The sequence below is a fragment of the Spea bombifrons genome, chromosome 2, assembly GCF_027358695.1.
Source record: "Spea bombifrons isolate aSpeBom1 chromosome 2, aSpeBom1.2.pri, whole genome shotgun sequence".
NCBI classification, from domain to species: Eukaryota; Metazoa; Chordata; class Amphibia; order Anura; family Pelobatidae; genus Spea; species Spea bombifrons.
In genome coordinates, this window is record NC_071088.1 from 102,201,906 (window position 1) to 102,218,004 (window position 16,099).

The 16,099-nt window shown below is 39.3% G+C and overlaps 1 protein-coding gene across 5 annotated transcripts in view; it reads right to left on the bottom strand.

Moving 5' to 3' along the window:
- Positions 1–16,099, bottom strand: part of LMO7 (LIM domain 7) — a 65,806-nt gene that overhangs the window by 29,256 nt on the left and 20,451 nt on the right. For all 5 annotated transcript variants that reach the window (XM_053455397.1, XM_053455396.1, XM_053455399.1 and 2 more), the window contains one exon: positions 9,603–9,709. In XM_053455397.1, the coding sequence (XP_053311372.1) occupies positions 9,603–9,709 (107 nt within the window). The remainder of the gene's footprint in view (positions 1–9,602; positions 9,710–16,099) is intronic.

Below are 16,099 nucleotides of genomic sequence, written 5' to 3' on the forward strand. Positions count from 1 at the left end.
GGACTCTATGTGGTAAACATGAAGAAGGTATATCCTTTTTAATACTCTGCCCACCGCTATATAGGCTCCCTTGTTTGATAACACCTCAATATACATAATCTGGTTAGACTAAGTGGATTTGCTTACACATTTCCCAAAAAGTTGGCCCTAGTTGGGCAAGCTGGCTTGTGAAGAGAAGGGTATGAGCCAAAGCCGAGCTATCTTAAACAACTCATTTATAATTTCGGTCCTGGGTGTCGGTGGTCAAGGAGAATTTTCGTCTATTAAAAGTTGAGGATCCAAATTTACACTCTGCCCTACCTCAAACTGCATATTCCTGAAGTTTGATGTACAACAATTTATTCAAACAGATGGCTAGAAAATCAACAACAATGCAAACAGTATCTTAATGTCTAACCCTAAATTAATACTTCATTTGAACTGGAAAAATACCAAAAAGGGCATAGATGGGGTATTCAAAACAAATTCAACACCTACATACTGCACAGAAATATGTTTAGTCTGAGCTCCAGCCAGCAATCACACATTATATATTAAATTGATGGTTTAGTCGCTGACCAAACGTCAGTACAGAGGAAAGGTGTCATGTTGTACAACGGGACTGTAAACTGTATACGTTTGTTTCACTACACCTTCCGAAAATGCCAATCAAGTGTAACCATCAAGTGGGGCATTCAGGTGCAACATATGTTGTTCGCATACAGAGAAGTTGAAGATTAATGGAAGCCCATGAATGAACCAGTCTGTATTTTAATAATATAATCCTCTATAGGACACATTTTCCACCATGAGAGGCACAGACTATTTTCTTACACTTGCTATAGTTAGTTGGCAACCTTAGAAGCTTAACTAGGGGAAGCCTCAATAATATATATAAGTCGAAGATTCCTAGTTTAGGGCTAATTGTGCATGATGTAATGGTAAAAGCATTCCATCTGCTCAGTAAAAGTAAAAAGGCAACACTAAATTTATCAAACAAACGTGCTTGCACATACAAACATGTAGATGATACAAAACATTGCAGGGCAGGCATATAAGGAGATGTTAAATAAATAAAAAAAACAATACCAACGAAACAAACACTATTTAGAAAACACACGTGTACAAGTATGCCAGCCTGTCTGCACCCACTTTTGAGGGTTGCAGCTCCAATCACCCAGGCATGATGGGGGGTTATAGTCATCAAAAGACAATCAGTCCATTTTTTGTGTGTTCCAAAATGAGACAGTAGTAGGTGAGTAGGTGGAAGAAGGCTGCCCATCGGCTGCCAACACAGACGCATCATAGCATGACAAAGTTTTATATCTTCGCTATAGACATGTAAAGCAATACTGGACTGGACTAAAAGTGAAAGGCAGTCCAACCCTGGTATGAGGCGAGGGTGTTGTCTTTCGACAGTAACTGACATGCATTCTCCTGCCAACTTCCTGACACTGAAACGAAGGCTGTGGCTATGGGAAGCTCAGAAATAAATCTGTAATTATGTTAATCTGCTCTAAGGAAAGGTAGAGTTGTTTTAAAAAAGGTAATAGCATTTTAAGTGCTTTCTATATTTTTAGCAACTATCCATTTATGTCGACTTCAATTTTGAAACATCAAACACGTTTGTCTCCGGCTTTAGAATGATTTTCCTGAACCCCCTCTATTCTCGCATGCTTTATTGTTCTGTTGGATACTGAGGAACATTTTTCAAAACCAATAGAAAGAAAAGGAAAAACTATTGCTAAAATGCATATCCATTAAAAACAAAATTATAGAACATGAAAAAAACGTAGACAGATCAGTGAAGAAGCTTTCTGTGCTTTGTAAAACCAAACTGACGGCAAATTATAATATTTTGTTTAAATTGGGTTAACAGATTCTGTAACACCATACATCAAGTTGCACAGTACCAGAATTAAATAAACAGAAACTGGAGGCGTGGAAGGTTCTGCTTGATCTAAAGGACCAATAAAGTCTATGCTGTTAATGTGAATAATATTGCAGAAAAATAAAATGGGTACAAAAATGGCCACAGGTATTCCATTTCTATATGAAATTATAACATTGCCCTATGGAGGTAGGGTCAGAAGTGGTATTAAGCATGGTTAGTAGATGGAGCTACTTGGCATTCTCCTACCCTGGAGCAAAGGGTACTTGTCCCGCAGCTATCATACCTGGAGCCCCAGGAGCCTGGCACAACACGGCTGCTTTGAAAATGCAAACATAGCGTGTAATTCACTTAAAGTATTACGTGACATAATTTAAGGTATGTTGTAATGGCTTCATTGAGCCAAAAGAGATGTAGGCACAAAATATGCAATTAAGTGCATTTCAGAGGGAGTCACATGGGACACCAGCCAATCTCTCACCAGCCAAGTCTGTTCTTCAAAAAGACTACCTACATATGAAAACTTTCAACTAAGGGTTGTTTCATCCTTTGCTCTTAGTGAATATGCCCAATAGAGTTGCGGAACTCTAAAGAAGAGCAAGACATACCATCTTGGCCTGAAAATAGAATAGAAGATCATATTGACAATAACTCCCCCTAGCCTTGATTTATGGCACAACGGAATTGACCATGAAGACGTTCGATAGATGACTTGGTTTATTAGGATAAACTTATACTCAAATAATAACCTATCCGAAAACAGTAGCAAGTGGGGAGTTTGACTGGGGCGGTGTGCCAGTCACACCATAACACAGGACAAAAACCTCCTATGGGGCAGAAGAGTACAATAAAATAACTGTATAATACAATAAGATACACTACTACATAAGGAAATCTGGAAGATTGCTTTGCAGTCTAAAAACAAAAACCGAAAGACCAGGGACAAGACGGCAGGTGGACGTCCGCACTGGAAGGTAGCTGGGGTAGGAAAGTATGCGGCAATCTTTTCATATAAGAAAGGTTTACCTATTAATTTTCTTAAGAGCAAGTTACACGTTTTAAAGAGAAAGTTACAAGGCCAGACAGAGGAGGAGGTAAAGTATATAATTACACTTAATAGATTTGCTAAAGCCAACATAAATCACACACTAAAGCGTTTTCACATTATAAATGCCAGCAGTTTTTAAATATATTTGAAAAAAAGATATAATATGGAAATAAAAAAAATAAAAAAATTAAAATAAAAAAAATAATGTGGGAACTATGAGACCAAATATAAAAAATAATCTAAAAGAAAAAACCCTATAATGTAATGACAATTACCCAAAAGCCAAGGGATGAAAAGCTTACTTAAATGGGGCGTTGAAGAGGAAATTAAGTCAATAATTAAGGTTGAGATTTTGAAATGGTGAATGGGTGGACAGGATACACCAATTTATTCTATCCAAAGCAAAACTTCAGACAAAAACATCCTAAAATGCCTGCAACTGTGGCAACATTTACTAAACAGTCATCACGTGGCGGTATATTGTAATAAGACGTATTAAATTGCAGAGAGATTCAAAGTTATATTCCTGTCAGTTACAACAAAGTGGAGGGAAAATCCTGGATGTATATAATTTTTAACACAGCCACAATATGAGGCCAATTTGCAGGTAAATATAGTTGCCATTATGAATTCACAAAATCAAATTACATAAAAAATATTGGTAATCTTAAAAGGTTTTTATGTTGCATTTTATGGGACTTTGCCAGAAGAAATAATAAAATGACTTATCTGCTAAAGTTTGTTTTCCAGAGAGTGCAATTTGGGCTTTTATTTACCAACTTTGATTAAATTAACAATAACTAGGGTTCTCTGATAAAATCACCTAAAATTTTTGATTAGCTCACAAGCATAGATAATATTTAATGGTGTAGAAGCAACCATCTGTATACTTGTTTTTTTCTTTTCTTTTCTGAAAGCAACAAAGGGATTTAGCAGGATTTTGCTATCAAATATCTTAAGTCGTTCCCATATATTGTCAAACATATTTATGTCATAATTAAATATATCACGTATATTAGTATTTCACCATAAACCTATAATCTTCTCACCATTCTCATTATCTAAGGTGTTGTCCAGGGTGTGTCAAAACAATTTAAGAATTGCTTTTCGCTTGGAAAAAAAAAATATTTACCATCACGGACAATTGGAACATGTTCACACGTAACACGGACAAGAATAGGACACAGAGCTATAGAGGTTTGCTACAGCATAAGCCCAACACAAAGCTGAAGGGTTATTTTTGCTGCAACATAAGCATTATGCATCTTTCATATGTTGGCCATAGTCCATGGATTCATGAGGTCAGAGCCAACCATGATCTGGGGAGAGGGTGCGTGAAGAAGTTACAGAAACCCTGTTTAATGGAGCTGATACTGGGGAGAAGTGGACGAAGAAAGAGAGAAAGAAAGAGAGCCGGGGACACAGAAGAGGTTGGTGAAGAAGGTAGGAGACATTGAGAGTGAAAAAGCAACAGAATGCAAACAAAAAAATTCTCTGCTTCAGTTTAGTTTGTTCCATTTGGATCCCACCTTGATATACAGATTAACCAAATTGGCAAATGTTCTTAAAATTCATAAACAATCCTAATACACAAACCTTAATGATACCACCCAAACCCCCAGGTAACTGTCAGACTGTATACAGACTGTTTTAACTATGCATTCTGAAGATCCAGTTCGCCCCACCTTGCATGAGAAACTCACCAGAGATGGTCCTTCACCAAATCTAACTCCACTAAATGGAGTCTAGTTTAAAAACCTCCATTAAGCACCCTGTCTCTAAGTAATTGTGATATTTTGCTTAAACGGATTACTTCTCCTTAAAAAAGTCTTAGCTTAAGTATATGTTCCCCAGGTTTGACCAATCTCAGGTAGATCATGCACAATTTTGTTGTGAACAAACCTCCCACACAATCTGAGCATTGCTATTAAACCAGGGCAGCTTTTATTCCGTAGAGGCGCTACCCACACACAAATAGGTATTACCAAGCAAAACTAATTTGATGAATCATAGATGATGGTGCAATTGCAACAGCTTTTAAACACTTGCTGGAATACTTGTTAAAGCAACAAGCCATTTTAGTATTTCATGTATACATACAGAAGAGACTATAGAGAAACATCACATAATTCCCCAGTAGTGACGGGCTTACGGCTACATAAGCCACTGGCCACATAAGCCACTGGCCACAGCAGCAATAACAGAGCTTATGCAGCAAAGCAGGACAGTTCTTAGCTTCAAAAAGTACTTTGGCTAAAACACTTCCCCTGATAGTAGCAATCAGACCGTATATTCCGCATGCATGTTTTACGGGTTGTTTTATGCAAGCACTTAATAAAGCGAGGGTATTTAAACATGCATGGGATAGACACAAAGAGATCCTGGATCTAAGACAAGACCATGGACCGATTATGGTCTGAGATGGGGCGAACGGTTCTTATCCGCCAACAAATTCTATGTTTCTATTTAAGCCATTAAGAGCGTGATTGATGGGATATAGAGCAAAAATTTAAAAGGAGAAAAGAATATTGTAACACCAAATGGTCAGTGATATTGATGGATTCATAGGTCGATGACAAAATATTTGCACAGAGTGCCAACAATCACATAACCAGCTCTTCCGGAGGCAAGCAGAAGCATGCCAATACCGTCGGCCTCTACAAAATGGCAGAAGGCCAGGGCACCTCCATGTTTTTGAAACTGCTGTAAATCAGCAAACACTTTTTTTTTTAATGAGAGGAAAGGAAATGGTTCAGAAGAAAACGCAGCACTACAGCTTGGAATACCATGTATTTCCATAATGTACTATTTTAAAAGAAAATGATTTGTTTGACAGATGTGTCTTAAATCCATTTATACAGGGAGTAGGGTTTCCCATCCCCCTATTTCCCCTGATAATGGATACTTTATGCTCATGGTTATCAGCAAAGCCTGGCCAAGCCCTGGTGCACCAGTGTGAAACGAGTGCACAATTCGGATCAATATTTTCGGTTTTCAGCCTAAGCACTGATGGAGTGATATTGTGCTTTACAATTTCTTTTGTCGTGAGATTCGAAACACCATTTCGCTATCAAGTGGCAAAAATTGTACTTGAGTCCTAGTAAGTTACTCATAAGTATATAAAAAAAAATCCCAAAAACCTAAAAAAAAAAAAAAAAAAAAATATTTTGTATAGCTCCAAAAACATGCACCTGTTTGTTTTTGTATGAACCAGAACATGCAGTCTGAACCACAGGCTTATTGAAACATTTGAAGAGAACCAAACAATTCGATTTACAAAACCACTATTTTCTTACAATCTTGCTTAAAAAGGAAGGGGGTGTATAATATAACCGCCAGCTTGATCTCTCCCTGAATCAACATTCCTCAGATGTTATCTGTACTTTTCTTATTATAAAGAATGGTTTCTGTAACTGAAGGTGAAGTCACCTCTGATGAAATCTTCTGTTTCGACCTTGTGTATTCTATGAAGCCTGGTTGATAAAGTGTTGCCTATAGAGTTCTCTAAAACAGCTTCTGGAAAAGCACTGTAGTACCTGCCGCCTGGTTAATACAGACTGTATAGCACGGGCTCTATTTAACATCTTTCCAAATGGTACATGGCCCGTCGCATTAAATACCAAGACTTCCCTAAGGTCTCTACATTAGGGTGACAACATCAGCCTTGTTTTCCAGGACACATATATTGCGGACCTGCCCAGATATAATGCTGCCCTGCAGTATGTGGGATATAAAGGCTTATGGAAGGGAACCAATTAACCAGTTATACATCCCACCATTTTATCTGGGCTGGTCAGCAATATATAAAAGTTATGTGTCCTGGAATATATGGCTGATATGGTCGCCCTACTCTACATCCTTCTACGTTTACCTCCACCGAGTGAGACTTCTGAGTGAACAAATCTAGAATCAGATCATTGGCAGCGAATCCTAATCTGGCGTGCACAGTTTCAACACACCCAACTTTCACATATCAAACAGTTTTACAGAATACTTTCCCATAAAACTAACACATTCTAAGGGTATCACTTTACACTCAGATTCAAGTGAACAGAGGTTGAGAGTTTAAGAACCCCCGGAATTCTCACCACAATCTGCTATGGACTGCATTGTCCTCATCTATGGCACAAAACAAAAGAGCTGGCATGTTCCGTAACGGTTTAGCACTGTTAAAGGATGCTCCAGCCGTTGGCCAAACAAACTCCTGCTGCCTGCGCCCCCACATGGTACGCTCACCCACACCCACCACCAGCGCCCTAATGAGGACCCTGGTGCGCATGCAGAGAAACCACTAGCATGTTTTAAGCAGCCAATTAGTGAAATGAGAAAAAGGATCATAGAAGGGGATAGTGCACTGCAGCTCTGGAGCTGCAGCCTTCTCCTAAAAGTAAGGTTTTAGTTTTTTTGCTGTTTTAAACAGGTTGAAGAACAAGTCTTCACAGGACACTAATTGTCCCTTTAACTAAGCAGATATACATAAACTGCTATGGCAAGGTTTTTCAGGGAAAATGCTTAACATTCAGCACATTTTCACCATGAAGTAATTTTAAATAATCTTGGCTTGCACCAATTAACTTTTGTATTTTTATCTGTTTTTAACTTTTATCTGTTCTGCGTCAACAATATTTGCCATGTTGACAGCATTAAATTACTTAAAGTTTGCATTCCATGATATACTTTTTTTTTTCAGGCTGGAAACAAGGTCAGTAGATGAAACCTAAAAATGTAAGAATGATGGACAACAGCAACTGGATAATCTGCCAGTATTCCGGTCCTGAAGAGTCACGTCTAAAAGCATCCAGTGACTGGTTTATATATATCGTCGGCTTGAGTGGCATTCCTCTGAAGCTATACAAAGCCACTGTATCTCAATACTTTGCTTTAAACCTGCATTTTCTGGGTACTATATTAAACTTGTAGAAGCGATTTGCAGCATACAATAAAAATTGAAAAGGATTGCCAGCAATTTCAGCGATGATAAAAAAAAAAAAAGTGTCAAATATATTCTCTAGATCTGAATCCTGACACATTCAACGCTATAAAAAAACCATCACAAATTATCCATTTCAGAAAATATTTACAGGTTTGTTCCCAAAGCCCAATAAACTTGTTTTATGTAAGCTCAGAGCCCAATGTATGTTTAACTGCAGTAGGGCATCTGTTCCATTGCACTGCAGGTATAGGTGTATATAGCGTGAATTAAGCACAATCATGGCCCAAGGAGCTATGCACATCTCACCGACACAAAAGCATACGCAACATATACATACACACATACAAACATACACACACACAAACACTTCCCCCAATCTGACAGCCATGTTCTGTATTCACTCCGTATTAAACAGTTCCACCTGCCCAGCAACAGGTTTATCGCCTCTGGGACTTGCCTTGTGAAACAGACATACGAGTACAGTCATCCTGAGTGAGGTACGTGACCCAGTTTGTGTCGTACAATGTCCACAGGACAATGTCCGCAGACAAGAACATTCTTATTTAGCCTACTTTGGCAGTTTTTGCCTTTCCACACGAGATACACACAAGAGATACAAATCTGCACAATTTTCTTTGGCCTGTAACAAATCGTACAATGAAAAATATATATATATATATATATATATATATATATATATATATATATATATATATATATATATATATATATATACATACACACCCTTTAAGGTTATCATTAGCTTAGCAATGCAGTCTTATTTGGTAGACACATATATGATGCTTTAAGTGCAAATATCGATGCTCCCAGAGTCCAAGAAATATAAGGGCACACTATTATGGGGATCGGTTAGGGGCAACTGTACAATGAAATCCACCACTTTAGGGCCTCGTCAGGTACCTGAGCTACGGGAGTCTGCAAAATATTCCACCGAGATCACAGAGCTAAGCCGAGAGCTTAAAAATTAAATGTTTACTGCAGCAAAATGACACTTTTACCACGCAGCATAGTCAACTAATAAACATGGCATATGACCTGTCAAAACAAGCAGATTTACCAAGAATCATAATTATACATCACTGAGAGAAACGCACACTGGCAAAGCCTGCGACTGGTTCCACCTAAGACCCAAAAAACAGAAATAACCTATTCTTACACGAGAGAACTATGCTTCCATTTGTAAAATACGCACGTCAATTCAATGGTATATGTGGAACAGAAGCATTGATAAAACGCTTAGACACAAAAGCAAACACTCACAGGTTGTTGCCATAGAACATGTTTACATATACTGTATTTGAGTAATCCTACAGAAGATTGAATATATATATATATATATATATATATATATATATATATATATATATATATATATATATATATATATATATATATATATATATAATGTATGTATATTATACACACAGACATTATCTACTGAGTCTTGTACACAGAAACCGTGAATCTGATTCCTCGCAAACAAGACCTATGTATGTTTTTCCTATGGAATGAAGTCTATACGTGTTAAACTTGTGTAACAGCTTCAGCATAGCATGCTGCACGGTGAGACTAGGAATTAGCTCTGCATATTTACTTAGTAATGGTAATTCTAACATTCTAATTTAAAAAAAAAAAAAGTGTCTCAACAACACTCGGTATTTAACACGCTATTTCACGTTACCAACCACCATCGACCGTGCAGCGTACTCGCCGCGTTATATGCAACTTACTTGACTGTGACTCTGTTCGATAAATCCTGTAGATCCCCAGGATGAAAAAGTTGAGCTTCTTTTAATCCAAGTTTTTCGCAGCCGCGCAAGAAAACATTGATGTTGTCCTGTTAAGGCAAGTGAGAAAAAAGTGATTGCTTAGCTTAACAGCTCAAAAAAAAAATTCATAAGAATTGCTTAACAAAGTCCAGAATTCCAAAGTCCAACAAAAACAAGAAGGGGAGGAAAAAAAATGTAACGCGAACGGAGGATTATTGAAATATTATTTCATGAACAAGAGTAGGCAGGCTCTAATCAGTGTGTCCGTGTGACGCTGCAACTATTACCTGCTGTACTCGGTAGGGAGGAAAGTACACTTTGATGTGAGGTCTGCAAACAAACGCCCTCTTTCTGTCTTTGCACGGCAAACCTCTCCTCTTAGGTCTTTAAAAATAACTCGAGCTAATGACATTGACCCACCCAGAAACTACTGGCATTGCAGGCATAGGAGGGCGAGGAGAAAGAGGAGGAACATTCTGTTTCTATGATTGCTGAATGACTGCGGCGTCTTGCACCTGGAATCTAGGTTTGGCTGTCAAGCAAGACCTTGACACATTCTGAGCGTGTATAGAAAAAAAGGGGAGAGAGAGAGAGAGAGAGCGTGAAATAATGCGAGCGTACAAAGAAGAAGACCAAAGATAAATAAGGATTGCACCTGTTGGGTACGGACGGCTTCAGCTAAACTCAAGTCTAAAAAAAAAGTCCATACAGTTTAACTAATTTAGCAGAAGGGCTGCCCTGTATATCTCTGGAGCAATATATGCATGTATACAACAGGGTTATCATTAGATGTTGGACAGACATACATTCACATTCCTATTCTATCCAAAACACATCAATCTCAACGACCCACTATCCTTTTTTTATTCAATTTTGGCCATCCAACAAGTCCTACCTCTCTCTGTCTCCTGTGTGATTCCCAATATCCCCACTCCCTATGATCCCCAATTCCACTACTTGCCCCTCTCTCCTGCCCCCCCATGTTTTAGTGAGATACCTGGAACAGACTTCCAGTGAAAGTTGAACAGGCAAACAGTAAAGGAATCTTGGGATGTGCATAACATTATGCTAAGGAATAAGTAAATTGATTAAAAAGGGGCACACTAGATGGGCTATATAGTTATTTCTCATCACTCATTTGTAAACAATATCGTGTTTAGCATCATCAGTCATTTATTAATACTGGAGATTATGGGCTTTGGTTTATCTTGCTAAAGCTGATTTTGGCGTCATGTGATATGGAAACTAATTAAAATCTTCTCATCATCCCACGTCTTGCCCATCAGACAGAAAAGGAATAGCTTCCATGAGACTGCTGCTCCCGCATTGTAGCTCTAATAATCAGTACAATAAGCACCATTAAAGACTTATTAGATGTCCTAATCTGTATATTGTAAGGTTTCAGAAACTAGAAGACATTTTTGGGCCCATTTTGAGCCATAACCTCTTGAGGCCAACAAATAATGTAGCGCCACCATATTCTGCAGCGCCGTAAAGTACTGGATAACAGAACACGTCAAACTTCCAGGAACAAAAAAGGATGGCCCTGTTCCAACCAGCTTAAAAGACTTACACCGCAACCCAACCAGTGGGTTTAAAACTGCTTGGAAAGGTTTCCCGTGTGCATGATTGCTGAACAGAGAGGGAACAAAAAACCCGAAAGGTCAAACAACCCCGAACGAAACAAAGGGAAGCCTTAGAGCTAATGAATGCCTCGCTAGCGGTGTCAAATAACTGGAGAAATGATATGTTAAACATGGTTTCACTCATAAAGAGCAATAACTCCATGAAATGCATGGCACATCCCTCCAGCATTCAAGGGTTAAAAAGGCCTAGCATTACAAGATATGACAGTCGCTGACATTGATTGTAGGCAAATGTTACGGGCCGCTCAGCTGGCAGACACAATTTGCTTTAGAGGATGTTTAATAGAATTAGGAAGTGGGATAATTTGCCTATCCAAGAAGCCATGTCAGCGCCACAGGGTGGACTCAATCTGTATCTACGTGGGAGAGAGAGTGATTGCACCGCACTACCATGATCTATGGTTCTCGTATTTATATACTTAACAAGAAGAGTATCGTTTTCCCCTCCACGAGGAGAAAAAAAATTAAAATCGAAGGAAAATGCTTAGACCCAATAGCCCCCATCTTTAGCTGTTTCTTTCCAATCTTTTTTTCCCAACTTTGGTATGTTATTATCCTCAGTTATTTTTTGTATCCTTGCTGATAACATCCCAAGTTGAGTGGCTCAGGCTTCGTCTGCATAACTGTTATTTTAGTGACCACTGCATTCCAATTGTCCCATTCTTCCGATCATAGACCCCTTAGAAGAATTAAATAAGTTTCAAACTGCAACGGCTTTTAGAAGCCTTTTGTAAAGGAAATTTGCTCCCGATTCTTTCTAAAATAAAAAGCGGATCCTGTGAGCTATCGCATTTCTTTACTCCATGTTTGCCAAAAAGCTGCCAGCTCACCGTGCTACAATCGCCTTTTCAGTGCCTCCTCTGAAGAATGATTTCATCATATTCTGCAAGTCGCCACGGTAGTGCCATTGGTATTCTCAGCACTTGTCTGTTCAACCACAACTCTCCACATTCCATATACTTCTCACATCCATTCTAATAAGCATTTCCCCACAGGCATCCAGCAGGGAGTCTTGCCGTCATAGTGAATGCATTTGACCCTTAACTGTTCTCTACTAACCCAACATGGCACACACACCGCTCGTGTCAATCCAAAACAAATCAGCCAATCTACATTCAGCTAAACATACAATTAAGTGAATTGTGTCACCTGGCAAGTGTGTTTTAGTACATTTAGTTAGAATGATACATTTTACCTAATTTGTGAAAAACTCTACAAGCATATACTTAATATACCTTAATGGCTATGTTAAAGGGACAGCCCAGTGTCCGACGGAGACCCTTACTCACACAATACATATTAAGCCCCTGGTGTCCCGCTGCACAATGGGCTGGTTACAAGGGAGATCTTTGATCTCCTCTACCAGCCTATTTCCACTATAGAGGATCTTCTGGCAGATCGCGTTAGAAGGAGCCCTCTAAGACAGGGTGCGCTTGCATAGGACATCATATCCTGGCATTCCGTCTTAAAGGAGCTGCACATTTTTAATGGATTCTTAATGTCGACCGTAGAGGTTGGGCCTAGGGCAGCCCCAAAAGGAAAATATTCCACTGAGCCAGCACTGGAGCGGACGAGCAATACGTTTATCCCAATGGGCAAAAGCCTATGGAGGATTCTTTTACATTTACAACCATGTAACTACCTTTATCTTCTAGTGGCTCAGGTTTGAGATGGTAACACTAAATTTTATCACAGATCGCTGGCATAAATTATTCTAGACAATCTAATGACCTCTTTTTGAAGAATATATTTTAAACCAGCTTTCTTGCAGACCAAGTTACCTAATCTCTAGCTATTTCATACCACCCAACACACACACACCCTTCCCACTGCATATTCCTCAGCAACCAACCGCATTAGTACAAACAAACCATCCCCAAATTAAAAATTCCAAACCTCCCTAATCTAGACGTGGTTGGCATCTGATAGATATTTTGTTATGTTTGTCACTTCTGCTGCAAAGAAGGGTGATCTACAAATTGACGCATTGTTATTATACACACGTCAGGCAAAGATTAGGCTTCGGTAGACGATGAAAGGTATGGGTGGGTACCTGGATACTACAAGAACGTAAACGCCATATAACGTGAGGTTTATTTCAACCGTGGGCCTGGTAATTGATTTATGAGAATAGAGACAGATTCCAAAGACGCTAAAGGAGTCCACATTCCCGTCACCATTCTACTTTCCCAAGGGGAAATAAATACAGATATTATGCAACACTAGTCAATGAGGGCAAGTACCTCCACAAAATCTACAAAAAAGCATGGGGAAAACTGTTGCTTATGAAAATAAACTAAATTAGAAATGTTAGCACAAATAGTGTACCTACAGCTTGTACTTTGTCAGTTACTATAAATAACTTTTTACCCTCGTGGATGCCAAGACCCTGCAGCACAGCCAGCATTTTCTGAATATCTGTTTGAACCAATAACAGGGAGGGACAAATAAATGGGGAGGAATAATTGCACAGGCTCTGAGAACAAGTTAAAATCTGTTCTCTCAACATGTTGAGACTAGGAGGATTTCCTAAAGGCCCAAATGTCCATCTGGTACACCAAGCAGGTGACCAGTGGCAAATAGAGCCACATTTTCCGATAATGCCACCTCAGCAGCAGATCAGGTCCTGCAGCGAGCATCTGCGCACTACAAATATAAAAATAGAACCTGCGGTCATCCGTATCAGGCTGGTGGCCACATCATTTGGCAGCCAATGTTTTTAAAATGCGAGAGCTACTTAGTCATTCCCAGTATGGAACTGGTTTCTTACACGTTGGGCATGTACCATGATGTCTCTATGGTAATGCAGAGTGGCCAGTCAGAGATATTTCTGATGCACCCACCTGCCCGTCCAGTCGGTTACCTTTTTGAGTTTAATGGAAATTAGTCTTCCGTTTGTGGCCTAATTGTATCTAATACTCACTAGCCAAGTGTGCAGACATGAAGTAAAGGTGACTAAAAGGATTTTCTAGTCTAATTTCTGTTACTGTAAAACTGCATTTAGACAAGACCTTAGATTCTGTTCTACTTTACGAGCTCCACAGAGGGTAACAGGCAAGAGAATTCAAGCGGTGCTTATTCTGCAAGATTATTCAAGAGGTAGGTCAGCGTTATTTTCATGACATGTCAATTCTAGAACCTTGTTGCTTCCAGCAAAAATGATTCATGCATTGGGTCACACATACAATTCACATCACTAGCATGTAACATAACCAGTAGAACAATATACATAATTAAACCAGACATACCCGAGGCCTAGCATGTCACAGCCGCACATAATACAGTAAACACATCAGTTTCTCAAAATGTCAGACAGCCGGTAGTACAAGTTCTCTGGGGGACTGTAAAACAAGGTGTCTAATATAGCCGTCAGGGCACCATAGAATAAAACTGATTTTACGACTGACAAACACCAACATTTAATAGCCACTACTCCTAGATCTACAAACATTCAGGGTTCACGTGGAAGCATATTAGCGGCCAATAACCCAAAGTCCTTCTTTGCCATCTCCTCCTCAGAAGACTTTAGCAATACGTACTCCTCTTCCTTAAAGAATGAGAGCTACGTTTTCCAATATGCTCACTAACTATTGTGACAGTGTAAACCCCAAGGAGATGCTTAGTGTGGCATTTGGGCGCAGGTGCTATCCAGATTGTAAATATGGGTCCCTGGGGTGGAGCAATTGGAGAGCAGGGTGGGCCAATGCTCCGTTCCCCCATTCTGTGGAAAATCCATGCCGGCTTTTCCAGGAGGTTAGAAGTCTGCAGGATCCGGTCCGTGATTCCTATGGAGCCGGCATCAGGCACTGGACATTAAAAGCCCCTGAGCTCCCAGGGCAAGGAGAGGCCCTGAAAAGAAGACCCTGAGCCAAATGAGGCAATACCTGCCTGGACATTTTGTGTGCTGTCTGTGGGAGGTTTTCCAGAGCCTGGCGCAGCTGGGTCTGGCTGGGAGGTTGAGTTAGTGGGTGATTAGGCTGGTCAGTCTGGACCAGCATAGTTCAGTTAGAGAGGGCTCCAATTGGGAGCTAGGTTTTCTTTTTACGATTTGGTTTTTGGGGTTTAAGCGATTAAAATAAAGTGCTGTTTTGTTCAAAGCTGGTGTTCCCAACTCTAACTGCCCTAGAGGTCTGTGCTTAGGACCCCTAAATGTATGGCCCTCATGCAACATGGTTTGTCACACTATAAAGAAAGCAAAGATAGACAACTTTATTAGGTATGTGCGGGGCCATGGATTAAGTCTGAACTCCATAAGCAAATGTACATGTCATACATACATACATTATATATATATATATATATATATATACATTATATATATATATATATATATATATATATATATCATACAATACGCATTACACTTTATCATGGCACAGAGTTTTCACGGATGCTGGCTACAACAGCCAGGCCTGAAGGTACTGGGCAGAGCTGTGTTCTTCCTACAGGAGACAATGTCCTTTCCTAGGGGCAGATTGCCTTATTGGGACCCCCCCAAAAAAAAAAAAAAAAAAAAAACCCAATTCTGGGAAAGCATGGGGCACCAAAGAGGGTTTTGTCCTGAGGTGCTATTTGGTCCAATGTCATCCCTGTACTAAAAATGTTATTAATAATGTACATTATAAAGCAGATGCCATTTTGCCTATGAATCTGAGAGCTCCTCTCATATGTTCCTTACATTAGTGCCACAGGTTTTGCCTACAAACAAATCATTTCCCTATCCATGACCACACAATTACATAATTCTACACAAACAAAAAATGCTTAATGTTGAATGGCATCTATAAAAGTGGTAATAAGCAAGCTATAGAG